Consider the following 22356-nt stretch of genomic DNA (forward strand, 5'->3'; position numbering starts at 1 on the left):
AGTAGAAAAGATGTCACTATTTCCTTTGCAGTGTGAGTTTAATTCTCTAAGTCTTTTGCTGTTTATATGCATCTTTTCTTCTCAACCCTGCTGACCCAATGAGCATTTCATTGTCCGATGATCATGCCTTAATTTCAAAATGTCCATAGTGTTGCATCATGGACATTTCATAATTTTGGACTTTCAGGGCCATTTAAATCTTATTTTTGGCCAATTTTACATGTCGAATAAACTACCCAATAATCTGAATATAATGCGTTTTTCCTCTCATCAAAAAATACAATCTTAATAATAACTATTAAGATTGATGTGGTTTGGAATTGGTAAAATGTGCTTGGAAAAACAAATATCAGAATATGAACTATAACAATTGTGCACTCACTGTACAGAATATACATTTTAACAATGTTCTCAAAATGGTGTACCCAAACAGTCAATGTTTATAACGATTTTCTTAATTCATATTTTCTTATACATATAATTCATTTATGATTTTTCCTATCTTTTAAATCATGTAATCATATATCACATTCTGTTTGATTTATATCCACTTGTATCCACATGCATATAGGCCAGTGTTGTTATTTTTCACTATGTACTTACATGTTCACATATGTTAGGGTTATATATCTTAGTTACTTGTGTTTTTGGACGCATTTCAATGATTAATGTTTCTTAGAATTGGTACTATTGAATGACTTAGAATTGGTTTCTTAGAACTGGCATAATTGTACTTTTCCAGAAACAGTTTGCTGTCTTTGTTCAGAAGGTGTCGAAACCACACCTCGTCTATCTATTTTTGTCTATCTTTTCATTTGACCCGTCACACTGACCTAGCTGTGTATATATTTCTTGCTCTTGTTCTGTTATTCTTCTTGCTCTCTGCTACAAAAGCCCTTTTGTTCTCTTCACAAACATTATTATACTCAGATCCCAGATTATAAATTTCAGATTTAGACTCTGAATTTTATACTTAAATTTTCTTTGTTTAATTTCAACATTTTACTTAATTATTAATGTTTGATTATTATTTACTTACTCAGCTTTTCTTCATTTGTTATTCATTTATTCTTCATTAAGAAAATAAAAACATCAACTATTCATCTACGTACCTGGATCTCACTGCATCAAGCTATAAGTCAGAATACACTAAGAGTATAAGTTTGTGTTAATCTGACCACAGCCACAGTTTTTGATTAATCAGTCACAGTTCGCGAAGGCGTGCACAGGGACAGGTTCATGAGCGAATCATTCTTTCGACCTAAATCTTTTTAATGAACCTATCCACAAATAGTATTGAATAGGCTCGTTTAAAATGGCAAACACCTCGCATTGAAAGTAGGCGAATGCAGTCAGGGGAGGAGGGAAAGTTCAGTCAAGACAGACATTTTCACTTCTCGTAGTGAATCAACCACCTACGAGACCAGACAGCAGATATCACATGATTCACGCTGGCAAATAAATTAGATGTAATTTAAATTCTGTTGCTATTAAAATAAAAAGTGAAACATATGCACGGATGAACTGTTCACAGTAAGATCTATGACATTTAGAAAACAGACTAAATTGACGCACAAATAGACCTTTGTGCGTCAATTTAAAAAAATTACTCTGACGCCCTTAGACGTCCCTAGAGTCATTTGTCAAAGACTGCCAAAGTCATGTGATTTCAGTAAATGAGGCTTCGTTACGTCATAAGTGTTTCGAAACGTTCCGAAATTTCAATGGTTCACGTGACTTTGGCAGTTTGATACACGCTCCGAACCACTGATTCAAAACAAAAGATTCGTAAAGCTTCGAAGCTTCATGAAGCAGTGTTTTGAAATCACCCATCACTAGATATAAAGAATTTGCAAGATAGCACTTTGACTTGCATTGATTTTGTTTCTCTTCTTACTGCTGTACGTTTTTTTTTTTTTTTTGTCATGTCGCATCATTATACCTGTGCTAAAACTGTGAAAACTGAGAAACTAACGAAATTTTCTTTTTCTTTTTTGTTACAGGATCCTACCCAGCCCCAACCTTTCATCAGAAGGACTGTGAAAGCGGGAACTGTTTAAAGCACCAGCAGTGGTTCCCAACGGATAGTAGTGGATGAGGGGGGTACTGACATTAACATGTTGTATTCACTATATACTATAGTGTATATCCTTATAAGGATGGGCATTTTTGTCAATTTTTGATTTCAAGTACTGATAGGTCCGTATTTTGACGGTCTGGACGACATGCTGTCCTAACACTAACCAGTCAGAGCTCAGGTACCACCCAAAATGCTGCAATAACTAATCAGAAAATGAGAAGTATATATATTTTTTAAATTCACTTTGACCATTAAGTACTCAGACTTGACATTGATGATCATCCATTAAAAAGATGATTGCAGTGATCGAGTCTCAGACAGGGTCAAGTCTGAATACTCCAGTACTTGTGCACATCCCTATTAAACGCACATACACCGTATCAAGGTATGATGTATACTGCAATGATGTATATTGTAAATGCAATAAATATTTTGATCATATACTGTATTTTGTCAAGTCTTGTTACTTTTGAATTTTCTTCTAATGTTTGAAATTATTTTATGAACTATTATATGAACTATTAAAGAAAATGTATAGTATGATAAATGTGAGGATATTGATCTGGAAGAAATGGGGCCATAAAGAACCTTTTCATCAGTGGTTCTTTGTAGAACCTTTAAAAAGAGTTCTTTGTAGTACCAGAAAAGGGTCTTTATGGCAACAAGAAAAAAATGGTTCTTTAAAGAACCTTTCACAAAACGGTTCTTTAGGGAACCAAAAAAGGTTCTTCTATGGCATCGCCGTGAAACCCCCTTTTTGGTTCTTCCTGGCACCTTTAAGGATGCACAAGGGTTTAGATATTACAAATAATTTAGTAGTAAAACGTAAGGTGTTGCACATTTTATTGGTGCAGAAATGAATGTGTATATTTTGTAAAATGTTTGCAACTGCTTTTAATCTCTTAATTAGAAGCACAACATTTAAATTGTGTTCTGTTACAAATTGGGACTACTGAAAAGACATATAAAAGTTACTATAAATCAAAAGGTGTAAATGAAGCTCTTTACTTGTACTTTTAGAACACTAGAAGTGCGTCCCATCAGATAATCAAAAGTTCGACTTCATGCCCACTTGAACACTTAGGGCAAACACGGGAAATACTTCATGGGAGCAGGCAAGTGGTCAAATGCAAACACTGCAAGTGTGGTTGGCACACTACACTTCAGACTTACAATGACCGCCACGTGCCACAATTATCAAGTGCTCCTGAAGATCTCAGTTAGCTGGTTCAGTTGTGTTTAATCAGAGGTGGATCTGAACTTTACAGAAAAGTAGATCTCCAGGAGCAGGATTGGCACCCCTGCAGTAGGATGTCCCATTTGTCATTTTAGGTTTCAGAAGGGTGCCTCCTTTGTAGCCAATATGCGCCCTTGATGTGCACTTTTTTAATGACGTAATAGCGCTTTGACTGTTGGATAGATGTCTGCTGCGGAGCTCGCTTCAGTGCTGGCTTGGCAAAAGTGCGCTTCAAGGGTGCATATCAGCCACGAGGGGGCACTCACAAGCTCCCTTCTGAAACCTAAAATGACAAATGGGACACACTACTGTCTTGTGTACACACTACACTACCGTAAGTGCATATGAAGTGTGCCATTTGGGACAGGGCCACTGTGGCGTTACATCACAAATGTATTGACTAGTAGGAAGACTGCAAGTGTTTAGGGTGCCATTTGGGACAGGGCTGTTATTGGACCCTTTGATGGCAGTGAATTGACAATTCACTCGCTCGTTTTCATTCACTTCTTCAATCGGACTATATTAGTGGAGTAATGTAGAGAAGAGTGAATGAGGGTATAGGGGGCGATTTTGAACACAGTTCAACTTAAAGCGATGCTGCACTGACCGATCGGTGTATGACATTAATGTACCTTGAAACCAATTCGAAAGGAGCTCTCTAATCGGTCTTGTGTTGCTTTAATGTCATACACTGATCGATCTGCCCAGCGGCGCTTTAAGTCGAACACACCTAGTGGTAGGTCACATGACAATGCTACACAGATTTATATATTCAAAGATGTACCTGCCCAGACAGTATGCGATTCCAGACGCAGTATGCTAAAGGTTTGACTGCTCTCTCAGTCGACGACAACTTTGTTCTGTGTTTGCTACTGTAGCTTCTCTATATTGCAATTCGTAACCTCACCACTAGATGCCGCTAAAAATTACAGAATGCTCCTTTACGTAAGGAAAAAACTAGTCAGGTTGTGGAGAAGTTTATGGAGACCTAAAGCGTTTTCTTCACAGTAACATCTAGTGGATGCAAGGAGGTTGATGTCTGTGTCTATTGTTTTGGACTACACTGGAGTATGTCATTACAAGGGTAAATTAATATTGTACTCATTCAGTAGTACCAAGCTATCAAAATAGCATTAGACTAAAACATGATTTCTGAGATGAATGAACAATTAGATGAATCATAAACAACACAAGCACTAGATTTCTTTCTTATTTATTTTTTAATTCATCTGTAGGGGGTCCCATAAACATTCAAGTGTTGTAATTCACCAAACATTACATAAAAAACAGTCTAAAATCTTTAGGTGTATTTTCCTCCAGCAGGTTTGCTGTTAGTTGTCGAATTTGTTGAGTTTGACGTTTTTGATGTCCTCCTTTAACTTCCCTTTTTTCCCTCTTTTTTTAAGAGACAGTAAAAAAATATTCTAACATCAAGCTTTTCACATTTCGCACACATATAGACATTAAATACAAAACAGCAGTTAAACATTTACAAAATCTCAAGTAAAAAAAAAAAAAAAAAAAAACACAATGTAACATGAAACAATAAAATCTGAAAAGGAACTGTGAATGACTGTACAAAAAAAACATGTGGTTTCCTAATGCTTTAACAAAGGTTGCTTTAATAAAATGTAACCCTTTTCTTACCCTGACAGCACAAGCCCACTTTTAAACTGCTCGGTACAGAAAGTCAGTGTGAGTCATGACAGAATTAGGGAAATTCTGCATCACTCATTGTTGTTCAGATGCAACTGCATTTAGACCTTCAAAGGAAAGAACTCAAAATAGAAAAATTGTTGACACTTTCTTTAAATAGAATCACAGATCCTGCTAGCTGAAATGTAAAACTCTAAGACATTTATGTTTCTGTGAGCGTTGTGCTGTTAACGAAAACTAATACAAAAGCAAAATTGCAAAAACTGAAACTTTTAGTTTTATTTAGTTATTTAGTTTTATAAAGTTTTAGGTAACACTTTACAATAAGGTTCATTAGTTAAACATTAGTTAATGTATTAACAACATGAACTAACCATGAGTAATACATTTGTTACTGTATTTGTTAATCTTTGTTAACGTTAGTTAATAAAAATACAGCTGTTCGTAGTTGATTTTAATAATGTGTTAGTAAATGCTGAAATTACCTTAAAAAAAAGATTAACAAATGCTGTAGTGCAGTTCATTATTAGTTCATGTTAACTAATGTAGTTATAACTAATGAACCTTATTGTAAAGTGTTACCAAGTAGATTTTACTCTTTTTAGTATATCAAATTCTATCAAAGATATTATACAGTTCAATATTAGTATACTAATACTAGAATAATTAATACTGAACGTAGAAAACACTGAATAAACTAAAAAAAAAATGAGTAGAGACAATTTTCACGCGTAAAAATGTCACAATTAGTTACAAAGAAATAGCAAATAACAGAGTGAAAACTAAACTGAAAGGACGGACTGAAAATAAAACAGAAATAACTCTGACTAAAACACATCCACTAGTCTTGTACAATGTGTGAAACTGCATCAGCTTCCACAATCTAACGGTGACTGATGTGACAGACGCTTGTGGTTTAGTAAACAGTCTTCGGTGGCTGCATGTAGGCGGGGTTATAGGCCGGCTGACTGAATGCCTCTGAGGGCAGATGAGAGGTACCGGGCTGCACAGGCGGCTGCATGCTGAACATGGCCTGACTTCCGTCATATGCAGTCTGACTGCTGGGATATCCAGGGCTCGCTGGAAATGGAAAAAGACACAAATTAATAATTTCCAAGGAAAATATCAGTACATGGTCTCACTCTGCCCAGTACTAGGTAACATGTGGGTTACTTGTACAAACCCGATTCCAAAAAAGTTGGGACACTGTACAAATTGTGAATAAAAAAGGAATGCAATGATGTGGAAGTTTCAAATTTCAATATTTTATTCAGAATACAACATAGATGACATATCAAATGTTTAAACTGAGAAAATGTATCATTTTAAGGGAAAAATAAGTTGATTTTAAATTTCATGGCATCAACACATCTCAAAAAAGTTGGGACAAGGCCATGTTTACCATTGTGTGGCATCCCCTCTTCTTTTTATAACAGTCTGCAAACGTCTGGGGACTGAGGAGACAAGTTGCTCAAGTTTAGGAATAGGAATGTTGTCCCATTCTTGTCTAATACAGGCTTCTAGTTGCTCAACTGTCTTAGGTCTTCTTTGTCACATCTTCCTCTTGATGATGCGCCACATGTTTTCTATGGGTGAAAGATCTGGACTGCAGGCTGGCCATTTCAGTACCCGGATCCTTCTTCTACGCAGCCATGATGTTGTAATTGATGCAGTATGTGGTCTGGCATTGTCATGTTGGAAAATGCAAGGTCTTCCCTGAAAGAGACGAAGTCTGGATGGGAGCATATGTTGTTCTAGAACTTGGATATACCTATATATCAGCATTGATGGTGCCTTTCCAGATATGTAAGCTGCCCATGCCACACGCACTCATGCAACCCCATACCATCAGAGATGCAGGCTTCTGAACTGAGCGCTGATAACAACTTGGGTTGTCCTTGTCCTCTTTAGTCCGGATGACATGGCGTCCCAGTTTTCCAAAAAGAACTTCAAATTTTGATTCGTCTGACCACAGAACAGTTTTCCACTTTGCCACAGTCCATTTTAAATGAGCCTTGGTCCAGAGAAAACGCCTGCGCTTCTGGATCATGTTTAGATATGGCTTCTTTTTTGACCTATAGAGTTTTAGCCGGCAACGGCGAATGGCACGGTGGATTGTGTTCACCGACAATGTTTTCTGGAAGTATTCCTGAGCCCATGTTGTGTTTTCCATTACAGTAGCATTCCTGTATGTGCTGCAGTGCCGTCTAAGGGCCCGAAGATCACGGGCATCCAGTATGGTTTTCCGGCCTTGACCCTTACGCACAGAGATTGTTCCAGATTCTCTGAATCTTTGGATGATATTATGCACTGTAGATGATGATAACTTCAAACTCTTTGCAATTTTTCTCTGAGAAACTCCTTTCTGATATTGCTCCACTATTTTTCGCCGCAGCATTGGGGGAATTGGTGATCCTCTGCCCATCTTGACTTCTGAGAGACACTGCCACTCTGAGAGGCTCTTTTTATACCCAATCATGTTGCCAATTGACCTAATAAGTTGCAAATTGGTCCTCCAGCTGTTCCTTATATGTACATTTAACTTTTCCGGCCTCTTATTGCTACCTGTCCCAACTTTTTTCGAATGTGTAGCTCTCATGAAATCCAAAATGAGCCAATATTTGGCATGACATTTCAAAATGTCTCACTTTCAACATTTGATATGTTATCTATATTCTATTGTGAATAAAATATAAGTTTATGAGATTTGTAAATTATTGCATTCATTTTTTATTCACAATTTGTACAGTGTCCCAACTTTTTTGGAATCGGGTTTGTAAAAACAATAGTTACTTGAATATTCGTGGTTCATGTTACCCTTTAAAAAAAAGACAAAAAATAGTGTCAACTTTATTAACTGACAGATTCGATTCACAAGCTTGCGATTCAATTAGATTCTGATTCAGTCTGATTCAATATCGATTAATTTGGACAAATATCAGGCTCGGTACATGGCAAATTTTCTGTAAACTATAACTAAACTAATGCTGTAAACAATTCAGGGAGTCAGCTGGTAGTACATTAGTATATAGAAGGTTAATATTAGCTAATTTGTATACAAACACTTAAATTACAAACAAGGAAGTTTTTACTAATAATAAAATTATAATACTAACTTTATAATTACATAACTATGTTTCTACTCCAATTCATTTTTTTTTTTTTTAAATATAAACATTTAAATGGAGTCTGTCATAAAAACTGAAGAACGGTAAAAATCAGGGCTGTCAAACAATTAATCGCATACAAAATAAAAGTTTGAGTTTGCTGTGTGTAATTATTATGTATATATAAATACAAACACATTCATGTATATATTTGAGAAATATTTACAAGTATATGTATTTATTTATATTTTTAAATAATTTATATATAGATAAAAATATTTTGTACATAAATAACATATTTCTCTTAAATATATACATGAATTTGTGTGTATTTATATATACATATTAATTACACACAGTACTCACACATATATTATGCAAACTCAAACTTTTATTTTATATGCAATTAATTTACTATTAAAATAAATTATATATATATATATATACATATAATGAATATGTAATATGGTGCATATATTTAGCAAAATGCTCCTCTCTAGAGTTCATTTTTTACCTTACTAATGAGTGACATAAGCTGTTTACAAGCTGTTTTATTGATGCCTTTCTACGGTTGAAACACTGACTGAGCGATAACATGAGACATGATACAGATTTCGGTAAGTTGTACTGTATCTTTTAACATACATTCTGATGTTCATTCATGTTTAGTTCACGCTGTAACTCGTAAAAAAGAGGAAGAGATGATCCATTCACATAGGCGACTACCCAACAGGGATGCAAAACCCAGTTCCTGGAGGGCCACAGCCTAAATGCACCATAAATGCACCTTATGTCCTTCAGGCTTATTTGAAAAACTACAGGTTTTGCACCCCTGCTCTAATACTCAGTCTTCTTACCGACTGTGTGATATGGGAGTGGGGGTCCTGGTACGTATGGCTGTCCCTGATATGGTCCCGTCTGCATGGGCTGACCGCCGTAGCCCGGTTGAGTCGGCACAGGCTGGTATGCTGGATACTGAGCTCCCTGCATGACAGGCTGCTGCTGAATGCATTGTGTATTCATGACTGTCGTTACATGGGTTCCTACCACAGCTGTGGGAAAAAACAAGACAGAAAAATTATAATTCTTATCACTTTATTACCAGTCTAAATAATGTAACATTGTAACGTTTTGTTGACACTAAAACACTTACGTATGGGTTTTTTTGCACATTTTATAGATACAGCAGCAGGGGCAGCAGCAGCAGACGATCAACACAGTGCTGATGACCACAGTCCCCACTACTACTGAACCAATGGCGGCAAGAGCACTGCCTTTGCTGTGGGAGAGATTATAATAAAAATATGAAGCAACAAGCATTATAAACACTGTTTATCATGTTCTAGTACATTTCATCTATAAAATGTTATTTATATATTATCATTTTATTAATTATTTTTATTTATTTAAATGTTATTTATTTATTATTTATTTTCCCATGTATCTGCAGTTAGTTTGGAGACTGGACATTACAATTCACTTCTACACACTACATACAGGTTCTCTCTCCATCAACATGCGCTTGCACCACCTGCTGGTGAGGTCGACTAACAGCAGATGGAGATTATGCTCAGTACTCTACTGGTATTCCTGCAGTTCCTGGATGTGAAATGTTGAATTTTCTGTCGAATTTGAACCACTGCATTTGTGGAAGCGAATTTGCAAAGCGAAATAAAATGGACCGAAAAATTGCCTGTTGAATATTATAGGTTGTATTTTTAAATGGAATGAATATTTTGGAAGTGAAATCTGAAAGGTGAATATGGATTATTGAATTTTTAATAATGAAAATGTTTTGAATTGAAATATTCACAGCTTAAATATTCAACCATGTTGAAATTCAGCCCATAAAAATGCAAGCCCTAAAAATACAATGTATTAAAATACAAGCACGGTTAATGCAATTTATGTTTTTTTACAATTAGTGAAATTCAACAAGCTTTTTGTTTCAAACACATTTGTCATTATTTTACTTCCATAGAAAATCCTCATTTGGAACCGTTATTATCTAGATTGTGGAGCAGATTTTGAGTACCCTGTTTTTGATTGTATCTTCCAAACTAAAACATTTGTAGCATTAATAATTTAGTTTCTTGCATATTGTAGGTAGTAAATAAAAAGCATCTGTCAATTCACTCTCATGTTGCTTGAAATGCGTATGACTTTTATCTGTCAATTATCTGCAGTAAAATATCCAAAAACCACTAGGCCAGTGTTATATATTTTGTTCACTTGAGTACTTACAATATCCCAAATGTTTCCAACTATTTGTTAATTGCAATTTTAACCAAGGCTCCGGGACATGCGAGGAGTCGCCTGTCAATTGCGTCATACCCGCGTTAACCATCGGTCTGCCTCGGTTTCCGGTTTTATTTTGTAGAAACCATGGAAACACCAAAGACGCTTTGATATATTACACGTTTTAATAGTAAATTGGATTCACTGGTCCCACCCAGCCTCCCTCTCCCACCGGTCGCCGTCACATTCAGTTTGTTTTGGTTTACATCTGTCACATGTGCTACTTTGTTCCCTTTTTCCCACCACAATCAGTCACCATGGACATTAACCATATCATCACAGCTGTCTGTCATTTTAGTTAATTGTCTGTGTATTTAAGTTCCTGTCTTCCCTCAGTTCATTGTCGGGTCTCGTATGTTCATTGTGTTGTGTTGCGTTCCTGCCTGTATCTGTATCTTTCCTGTTGGATTCAAGTAAAGACTTTATTGAGAATTATCTTCTTCGTCGTGTGTTTCCTCTCAACCAGCATGTTACAATGTCAGTTAAGACAGCTCAAACATGCGGTTTTGCCTGGGACTAGACTTTGTCTGTAGAACCAGACTTTAAAACCTAAAAACATTTGTTTATATAACAAAGTTTTCTTTGGTCCCACCCTGTCATGCCTTGGACACCATGCTAAACCTCTCAACAAAAAAGGTGGATGTTGCATCATGCTCCTTCTCTCTTGCCTCATATGTCTTTAAATTGACTTTATAAATGTGAACGCAACAGCTTTCACAACCAAAAACTTGGAACTGTTCATTCTTTGTTCTTTAAATATCAAGCAAAGCATTGGCCCACCTTGCAGTACATGGTTGTTGTAGCGTGTAGTAACGTCAATCTGGGGGATGCATTTTGCTAACTGCAGTTTAGTAAAACGACCACAACCTGTGTGGGAAATGATGGTTGGAGCAGCAGAGGGGAAGACAAAACCTCAAGTAACAGGAGAAAACATTACAAAAGTCAATTTGATAATAAGATTTCAGGTTTGAGTTTAACCTCAATAATTAGATTAAAATTTAAAAAACATATTAACTTACTACTTATTTCAGAAGAAATCACTATTTTACAGTTCACTGATTTATCATGTAGCCTGGTTTTTAAACACTTATTAGACTTCAAAATTTATCCCCTTTTGTGCCCAGCAGGCACAAGATAAACATAGGCCTACGAGTGTGGAATGACGTGAAGTTGTGTAAAAAGGACTTTAGGGTCTTAAAGGTGCAATATGTAAGATTTTTGCAGTAAAATATCCAAAAACCACTAGGCCAGTGTTATATATTTTGTTCACTTGAGTACTTACAATATCCCAAATGTTTCCAACTATTTGTAAATCGTGAGAAAATTGCAATTGTAACCAAGGCTCCGGGACGTGTGAGGAGTCGCCTTACAATTGTGTCATATCCACGTTAACCCTCGTTCTGCCTTGGTTTCCGGTTTTATTTTGTAGAAACCATAGAAACACCAAAGACGCTTTAATATATTACACGTTTTAATAGACAAGGGAACAACTGTTTTGATATATTTATAGACCGAAAACTAATTATTGTTATATAGCTCAACACGTTTAGTCTTATTGTTTAAATCTAATTTTCTTGATTTTTTGTGAGTACCACTGTACTCACATGAACTGATTTAAATACGTTTTTAGTACCTTTATGGATCTTGAGAGAGGAAATGTCATTGCTCCCTATGTAGGCCTCACGGAGCCATGGGATTTCAATAAAAATATCTCAATTTGTGTTCCGAAGATTAACGAAGGTCTTACAGGTGTGGAACGGCATGAGGGTGAGTAATAAATGACATTATTTTCATTTTTGGGTGAACTAACCCTTTAACTTTTTTGGTCTGGTTCTCAAGGGAGCACCTGGAGATTTTGCTTGGTACTCACACTTTACGTGACACACTTATCCTAAAAGCTGTCCTCATCACTTTCCTCCTGACTGCTCTACTCACTATCTTCTTTTCGCTCGAACATGGTAGATGATGATAATGATTTTTTTTAAATTTTATTTTACTAACATTAATAGGGCTGCACAATTAATCGCAATTAAAGGGTTAGTTCACCCAAAAATGAAGTTAATGTCATTTATTACTCACCCTCATGTCGCTCTATACCCGTAAGTCCTTCGTTCATCTTCAGAACACAAATTAAGACATTTTTGATTAAATCCGATGGCTCAGCGAGGCCTGCATAGACAGCAATGGTACTTCCTCTCTCAAGATCCATAAAGGTACTAAAAACATATTTAAATCAGTTCATGTGAGTATAGTGGTTCTACCTTAATATTATAAAGCGACGAGAATACTTTTTGTGCACCAAAAAAAACCAAAATAACGACTTTTTAACAATATCTACTGATGGCCAATTTCAAAACACTACTTCGGAGCGTTATGAATCTTTTGAGTCGAATCAGTGATTCAGATCGCGTATCAAACCACAAAAACTGCTGAAATCACGTGACTTTTGCGCTCCGAATCACTGATTTGATTCGTAAAGCTCCGAAGCTTCATGAAGCAGGTTCTACGCTGCGCTTTTTTAAAAACCATTCCTGAGCGCTGCGTCTCGCGTTTTTAGACGCAAATACGCGTTGTGTGTAAATGGCCCCTAACTTGTCAGAGCTGTACGGCTCTGTAATCAGTAGTAAATGCTTCTCCATCTGAAAGCCAGAGAGCGCTCTCGCGCAAAAACTGCAAATATGCCCTGCCGTAGATGTAGATAACACACTTCATTCCAGGAAATCCCTATGGGCATCATACTATCACTGTAACTGAATAAACAGAAGATTAAAACGTTTTGATTGAACATGACTAATAAACACACGACTGCCTTATTCTGTGTAAGAAGCCACATCACAGAAGGATGCCCAACTGTTGTTATGAATTGAGTTTGGAGTAAAAACATGTTATTAAATGTTGTATTTTGTTGGAAAAGATGTTAATAAATGCTTCTCATGTCTGGAAAGATGTCTGATGCGTGTTGCTTTTTCAAATGTACATTATAAGCGACTCAAAGTCGCAGTGCTTTCAGATGGATTAGCATTTGGAGCCATACTTCATTAACAAGCCCCGCATAAAATCGCACTTTTAAATCGCACTAAGCCAAATCGTTCAAGCGCGATTTCAATGTTATTTTTCTAATCGTCCGATTAATCTTGCAGCCCTAAACATTAATGACACAGACAACAGCAAGAATATTAGGCTGCTGTCACTTTAAGAAGGAAAGCACAGACCGAATAACTTACACACATCCGGTTTCTTTCTCAACTGTTCACTTATGACATAACCGAGAGAATACTTACCGAGACAGATATTTTGACATAATTTTGTGTGTATGTGTCCGTTCAAGCGCAAGTAAATGCGAAAGAGGAATTAATTCGGTGTTCGAGCGCTGACTCTCTCTCTGCGTTTCGTGTGCGCACAGAGAACAGTTCGCAAGTCCCGATTTTCGCCTCCTTTCAGCTTTTGAAATCGTTTGAATGTGTTAATTGGCGAGACAAAACACGTCCAAAATGATAAACTTTCACTCTATGATGGTTAAATTTAGCAGTTAATCCGCGAATCACATGCGTGTCGATGGACCTTATCCGTAGGGATCACGGATTAAATGCGATCAGTTGCACACCTAATAATTAAAGAACACACTTATCATCATGATTGCCATCTTACCAGAGATGGAGAAAAATCCTAATCCAGTAAGTAAACACGTCCCTGTGAACCAGTCCTCAAAAATGTTGGTACTCAAAAGCGCTTCCCTCCATCTTTTCTGGTGCGCACCGTTTATTTTTACCGCGCATGCGCACCTGCATATTAGGGTTTTTTTTTTACCACCCACTGGAATAAAATGGAACATTAATTTCAGATGTATCACTTTTCACAATGAATATAATTGCAAAGCAACATGTTTAAATAATAGTCATACTGTAATGCAGTAAAAAAAAATCTTTTAGAATTTTAGAACAATTTTAGAATGCACTGTATTTATTTGTTTTTAATGAAACAAATGTTAGTAGTGAATTTTATACTGTCGTTTTTTTTTTTTGGGGGGGGGGGGGGGGGGGGGGGGGGCATGACCGGCTTGTTTCTACAGTAGCCCTAAATAGACAAACTGCTCTACAGAGCGCGTTTGCTTGACTAGCTACTCTCTTCTGTCTCAGACGACGACATCTTTGTCCTGTTTGCCACTGTAGCTGAGAAACTGCAATTCGCAACCTCGCCACTAGATGCCGCTAAAATTTACACGCTTCACCTTTAAGTAGGGAAAAACTACAACTTTTCTAGTAATGTTTCAATGAACATGAATCGACCTTAACTTTGATTTTGTGGGAGCATGAGGTAAAAAAAACGCTTTATGACTCCATATACTTCTCCACAACCTGACTAGTTTTCCTCACAGTAACATCTAGTGGATGCAAGAAGGTTGATGTTTGTGTCTATTGTTTTGGACTACATTGGAGTATGTCAATACCACGGTAAATTAATAATGTAAAAATAAAAAGAGTTAAATACATAAAATACTCTATTACAATTAGATGAATTATAAACAATACAAGCAATAGATTTCTTTCTTATTTCTTTTTTATTTCACCAGTAGGGGTGCCATAAACATTCAAGTGGTGTAACTTCACCAAACATTGCAGTAAAAATCTTTAGTTGTATTTTTCTCCAGCAGGTTTGCTGTTAGTTGTCGACTTTGTTGAGTCTGACGTTTTTGATGTCCTCCTTTAACTTCCCTTTTTTCCCTCTTTTTTTAAGAGACAGTAAAAAAATATTCTAACATCAAGCTTTTCACATTTCGCACACATATAGACATTAAATATAAAACAACAGTTAAACATTTACAAAATCTAAAGTTAATCATCTCAAAAAAAACAAAAAAAAAACAATGTAACAATATAATCTGAAAAGGAACTGTAAATGACTGTACAAGAAAAAAAAAACAAAAAAAAAAACATGTGGTTTCCTAATGCTTTAACAAAGGTTGCTTTAATAAAATGTAACCCTTTTCTTACCCTGACAGCACAAGCCCACTTTTAAACTGCTCGGTACAGAAAGTCAGTGTGAGTCATGACAGAATTAGGGAAATTCTGCATCACTCGTTGTTCAGATGCAACTGCATTTAGACCTTCAAAGGAAAGAACTCAAAATAGAAAAATTGTTGACACTTTCTTTAAACAGAATCACAGATCCTGCTAGTTGAAATGTAAAACTCTAAGACATTTATGTTTCTGTGAGCGTTGTGCTGTTAACGAAAACTAATACAAAAGCAAAATTGCAAAATTGCAAAAACTGAAACTTTTAGTTTTATTTAGTTATTTAGTTTTATAAAGTTTTAGGTAACACTTTACAATAAGGTTCATTAGTTAAACATTAGTTAATGTATTAACAACATGAACTAACCATGAGCAATACATTTGTTACTGTATTTGTTAATCTTTGTTAACGTTAGTTAATAAAAATACAGCTGTTCGTAGTTGATTTTAATAATGTGTTAGTAAATGCTGAAATTACCTTAAAAAAAAAGATTAACAAATGCTGTAGTGCAGTTCATTATTAGTTCATGTTAACTAATGTAGTTATAACTAATGAACCTTATTGTAAAGTGTTACCAAGTAGATTTTACTCTTTTTAGTATATCAAATTCTATCAAAGATATTATACAGTTCAATATTAGTATACTAATACTAGAATAATTAATACTGAAAGTAGAAAACACTGAATAAACTAAAAAAAAATGTGTAGAAACAATTTTCACTCGTAAAAACGCTAGTAAAAATGTCACAATTAATTACAAAGAAATGGCAAATAACAGAGTGAAAACTAAACTGAAAGGACAGACTGAAATTAAAACAGAAATAACTCTGACTAAAACACATCCACTAGTCTTGTACAATGTGTGAAACTGCATCAGCTTCCACAATCTAATGGTGACTGATGTGACAGACGCTTGTGGTTTAGTAAACAGTCTTCGGTGGCTGCATGTAGGCGGGGTTATAGGCCGGCTGACTGAATGCCTCTGAGGGCAGATGAGAGGTACCGGGCTGCGCAGGCGGCTGCATGGGGTACATGGCCTGACTTCCGTCATATGCAGGCTGACTGCCGGGATATCCAGGGCTCGCTGGAAATGGAAAAAGACACAAATTAATAATTTCCAAGGAAAATATCAGTACATGGTCTCACTCTGCCCAGTACTAGGTAACATGTGGGTTACTTCGATTCGATTTTGATTCAGTTTGATTCTATATTGATTAGTTTGGATAGATATCAGGCTCAGTACATGGCAAATTAGGAAAAACTAATGCTGTAAACAATTCAGGGAGTCAGCTGGTAGTACATTAGTATATAGAAGGTTAATATTAGCTGATTTGTATACAAACACTTAAATTACAAACAAGGAAGTTTTTACTAATAATACAATTTATAATACTAACTTTATAATTACATAACATTGTTTCTACTCCAATTCATTTTTTGAAATATTTAAATGGTGGCTGTCGTAAAAACAATGGAGTGTCTTTAAAACCCTCTTTTGTGCAGCACTACTTCCTTCCGCCACGGATTCAAATCTCAAGTTGAGTTTGACCAACGCTTATTAATTCTAAAACATCACTTTAGAAATAGTAACATAGAAATGTTGAATCCCTCCATTGAAACTCATTGTGTTATGTACAGTATTATTGAGAGAGAGAGAGAGAGACAGAGATCGCCTGTGCGAGCATTACCTGTCTGATATAACATTCATTCTTCAGGTCGATATCCATAATATTATATTTATAATAAAAATCTGTTTATACATATATATGAATATGTCCGCTGAGGAAAGCAATCTTTGTATTTGTCCTTTTTACAGTTAAAGGAATTTTCCATAACAGCGCTAAAACAACGTCCTTTGTTTACTAAAGTCCCTTTCAATTTAAAAGTCTCTTGCTACTGACTCATTCACTCGTAAAGTTTGCCGCCATCTAATGGCGTATTAATGTAATCCATATTACGCACTAATGGGCGCTTTCTCAATATCAAATACAACATATTATTTATATAAAATTATATTTATTGAACAACAATATTTAAATTATCAACAATAGCCATTATAAATGGCAATAGGAAATAAACACTACAGTTCAGTCAAACGTACAAAAGCAGCGCTCTACACAGTTAAGTATCCTTATTATTAAATTATTAAATTTAACATAGCCCAATTCGATTTGCTCAGGAACAAGTAATGTAATTAATAAGACCAAAGATTGCCCATTTTATGTAGCCAAAATGAATTATATTTCACGTTTAACAATTATAAGAGCCAGCAGCAAATCCCCAAAGCACTGGCCGAGATGAAGCTGTTCTCGGTGGGTACACGAGCACTGAACGGCTGCTGACGGCCTGGAGCTCGCATCTACGAAAACGTCTAAACAAACTGTAAAATATGCGCTATGATTAAATATGAGTCACATATTTCAGGTCTAAACAACTATATTCTCACCTAAAAACTCACTCTTAAAACTACAGTTTGTGGTACAACAAGTGTAGTATTTGTAAAAAATACAGTGGATTTGTTTGGCCGCCATGACAGTCGCTTCAAGCGGAGTGATACAAACAGTGAAAAGGTAGGAGTGCTGTTATCACTAGAATATCGCATGGCTCTCAGCTAATATATATATAATGAATATGTAATATGGTGCATATATTTAGCAAAATGCTCCTCTCTAGAGTTCATTTTTTACCTGACTAATGAGTTTAGGTCACTAAATGGCTTTTCTGAAGTAAATATAACATCACGTGACATAAGCTGTTTACAAGCTGTTTTATTGATGGCTTTCTGCGGTTGAAACACTGATTGAGCGATAACATGAGACATGGTATGGATTTCGGTAAGTTGTGCTGTATCTTTTAACATACATTCTGATGTTCGTTCATGTTTAGTTCGTGCTGTAACTAGAGGAAGAGATGATCCATTCACATAGGTGACTACCCAACTAGTGTACGCAATCTCTAGTACAGGGATGCAAAACTACAGTAAATTAGTTTTGCACCCCTGCTCTAATACTCAGTCTTCTTACCGACTGTGTGATATGGGGGTGGGGGTCCTGGTGCGTATGGCTGTCCCTGATATGGTCCCATCTGCATGGGCTGACCGCCGTAGCCCGGTTGAGTCGGCACAGGCTGGTATACTGGATACTGAGCTCCCTGCATGACAGGCTGCTGCTGAATGCATTGTGTATTCATGACTGTCGTTACATGGGTTCCTACCACAGCTGTGGGAAAAAGACAGAAAAAAATATATATATAATTTTTATCCTTTTACTACCAGCCTTAATAATGTAACATTGTAACGTTTTGTTGACACTAAAACACTTACGTCTGGGTTTTCTGCACATTTTATAGATACAGCAGCAGGGGCAGCAGCAGCAGACGATGAACATAATGATGAGGATCACAAGCCCCACTATTGCTGAAACAATGACGCCAATACTGCTGTTTTTGCTATAATATAAAGCAACAAGCATTAAACACTCTTTATCATGTTCTAGTATATTTATCTATAATATCTTATTTGGGTCAGTAACATGACGGGTCATTTTTTTTGTCCAAAGGCCTTAATAATAATAAAAAACAAAGATATGACATACAAAGTATGTAAGGTAGTACAACTAGATCTCTTTTATTGAATCCAAAAGGTTTTAATTATATTTTGCTACATATAAAGGTATTTTAAAGATTTTGAAGTGTCAAAAGCTCATTCGGTTTAACCGTCCAAAGGCCAATACAGCCATTTCATTTGTGATTAAAATATCTTAAAATGTAAAATTAAAATTTTATTCTGGCATGATTTTATAACATCATATATCAACATAGTGCAAAATGATATTAAAATTATGTGTAGAAGTCGTTGCTTTGTTATGAGAAAGAATGTCCGGACGAATGAATTTCATTGATGTCATTTGGAGTAACCAATATAAAGGGCCCATTTTGGATCAATCATGTGGTCAATATCATGTGACAGGATGTTCCATCATTCAGACACCTGCAAAGGACCACATGGTCTTGAAGCAAAGTGATTAACTCTCTCTTAACTATTTGAAAAATTCATGTTTTCACTTGCTCATACGCATGTCCTGAAACATCAGGTCATTCGGTACAAACGATATAACATTGGAAAAATATAACATGGAAAATGTTGTAAAATTTTAAAAACTTGTACTAAATATAAGATGTTTGATTGTTCTTTTGTTAGCTAGCTAACTAGATATCAGCCTGTTAGCATTGTTTGAAAATATCGTCATTCGGTATAACCAAAAGTGTCATTCGGTAAAACCGAAGTTTTGGTTAAAACGAATGACTTTTTTGGTGACAAATTTTGTCCATCTTGTAAAAAATGACAAAAGCAGTGTTAATTGATTATAAAAATTACATGATCTCTTTTTAACACTTAATAAAACTTAATTATATCTCCATTATGTTTTTTTACACTTTTAAAAAACGTATTCGTCAATGACCCATTTATATTATTACAATTCTTAATTATCATATTATTAATTCATTTTAGGTATTTATTTATTATTTATGTTCCCGTGTATCTGAAGTTAATTTGGAGAGTAGACATTAAAATTCACTTTTTACTCTTAAAAATAAAGGTTCTTTATTGGCATCAAATGTTTCATGAAGAACCTTTACATTAATGGAAACTTTTCATTGCACAAACGGTTCTTTAGATTATTAAAATATTCTTCACACTAAGAAAAAAAAAAACCATTCAGAACTGTTCACTGAAAGATTCTTTGGGGAACCGAAAACACGGTTCTTCTATGGCATGGTTGCGAAAAATCTTCTTTTGGAACCGTTATTATCTAGATTGTGGAACAAATTTTGAGTACCCTAAGATTTTGATTGGAACTTCCAAAATAAAACATTTATAAGCATTAATAATTAAGTTGCTTACATATTTTAAGTAGTAAATAAAAAGCATCTGTCAGTTCACTCTGATGTTGCTTGAAATGTGTTTGACCTTTATCTTGTGGAACACAAAAGGAGTTATTGTTAAAATATAAAAGCTGCCCTCTTCCGTATAATGAAAACACATGGTGTGTTGCATTGTGCTTGTATTAAAAATGTACATTATCAAATCAGGATTCAAACCCAGGGCCTTAATTGCAAACTTGCACACCAGTAATGTTTTTTTCTAGGGTATGTTTATAAAAGCTACTTAAATACTCTAATTGAACTACGGCCTAATCCTGGTTTAGGCTAAGCCCTGTAAAACAGCTCAAACATGCATTTTAGTCTAGGACTAGCTTAAGCCTTTAGACTTTAAAAAAAACCTAAAAACATTTTTTTCCTTTGGTCCTTACCTGTCTTGCCTATGACGCCATGTTAATCCCCTTGACAAAAAAAACAAAACAAAAACGGTTGATGTTGCATCATGCTCCTTCTCTCTTGCCTCATATGTCTATAAATTGACTTGATAAATGTGAACGCTACAGCTTTCACAACCAAAAACTTTAACTATTCATTCTTTGCTCTTTAAATATCAAGCAAAGCACTGGCCCACATTGAACTACACAAAGTGGCTGTTAAAATTGTAACGTGTCAATCTGGGGGATGCATTTTGCAAACTGCAGTTTAGTAAAACGACCACAACCTCTCTGTAGGAAACAGTGGGAGGAGCGATAGAGGAATAGGCAAACCTCAAGTAACACAAATCGCAAAAAACAAAACAAAAAAAAAATACAGAAGTAAATTTGATAACAGGGTTTCAGGACTGAGATTAACCTCAACAATTAGAATACGATTTAAAAAACATTTATTAACTACTAGCCTACACACCACACATTTCAGTAGAAATCACTATGGATTTTACAGTTTGCAGAATTGTCAGTAGTTAGTTACAGATTATGAGGGGGAAATTAAAGCAATAATTGACCGCAAAATGAAAATTATACGAGTTTGGAACGACATAAGGATGTGTAAAACGACTTTTGGGTGTAAAAGACATATATTAAGAAATAAATTACTTAAAAATTCTTACATAGTGCACATGTTTTGATCATGACTGGATAACTTCGAATATTCACTGGAGCAGCAGTATCTGTGATCGCAGTTCCCACAGCAGTGCTGGTTCCAAACACGGCTGCTGCAGCTAATCGAGGGCTTGTACTCGTTACTGCTGGTGAAGTAGCTGTGACAGTCATCATCAAAACCTTTAAAGAACAGTGTGACACATTTTATTTAAAAAACAACCGATATATTCTAAAGAATCAGAAAACTGAATTTTAAAGTAAAATTATAAGTGCTGTGTAAAATATTTATTTTGACAGCAATCGGTAAACCGCCCAAACAAATGTTAAAGTGGTTTTTTAGTTTTTTGTAACAGGCCGTCTAACTTACCGAATGTGACCGTGAATAAACACGCAGACAGAAGCACAAGAACCACGACGGTGGAGGCCATCGCGCTGCTCTTCCTCTTCAATACCTCACTACCTTATTCTGATGATGCCTACAGCATTACCAAATCCGACTGAAGACTCGTAAATATGAATTAGGTAGGTAGGCGTATAAGGAACCGACTGGACTTTTTTTTCTGTTCTTGATCATCAACTGCACGCAAACATTTGGTTGAAACGAAAGCGAAAGTAGAAAAAAAAACTTGTAAAACATCTGAATGTGTAAATCTGAAAATAAGCCAATACAGTCAGGGTTATGAATCTTTTTTTGTTGTTCACCTTTAAGAACACACACACACACACACACACACACACACACACACACACAAACAACAACAACAACAAAAAAATAATATATATGCAGTGGCAAGAAAAAGTATGTGAACCACTTGCAGAATATGTGAAAATGCGCAAAATTTTAACGAAATAAGGGAGATAATACAAAATGCATGTTATTTTTTATTTAGTACTGTCCTGAGTAAGATATTTTACATAAAAGATGTTTACATATAATCAGTTCAAAAGTTTGTGAACCATTGATTCTTAATACTGTGTGTGGTT

At 35.5% G+C, this 22356-nt stretch overlaps 1 protein-coding gene across 2 annotated transcripts in view; it reads right to left on the reverse strand.

The window, feature by feature from the left end:
• The window catches only part of LOC127520031 (protein shisa-5-like), a 30483-nt gene extending 8487 nt beyond the window's left edge, over positions 1–21996 (reverse strand). The window contains exons 1-4 of one of the 2 annotated variants that reach the window (XM_051907776.1): positions 21740–21996; positions 21381–21552; positions 20704–20733; positions 18714–18838 (exon numbers count right to left, since the gene is read on the reverse strand). In XM_051907776.1, coding sequence (XP_051763736.1) covers positions 18714–18838; positions 20704–20733; positions 21381–21552; positions 21740–21800 — 388 coding nt within the window. In that variant the 5' untranslated portion in view covers positions 21801–21996. The remainder of the gene's footprint in view (positions 1–18713; positions 18839–20703; positions 20734–21380; positions 21553–21739) is intronic. The other variant, XM_051907777.1, reaches the window with a different exon arrangement.
• Positions 21997–22356: the final 360 nt, after the last annotated feature.

The sequence above is a fragment of the Ctenopharyngodon idella genome, chromosome 10, assembly GCF_019924925.1.
Source record: "Ctenopharyngodon idella isolate HZGC_01 chromosome 10, HZGC01, whole genome shotgun sequence".
NCBI lineage: Eukaryota > Metazoa > Chordata > Actinopteri > Cypriniformes > Xenocyprididae > Ctenopharyngodon > Ctenopharyngodon idella.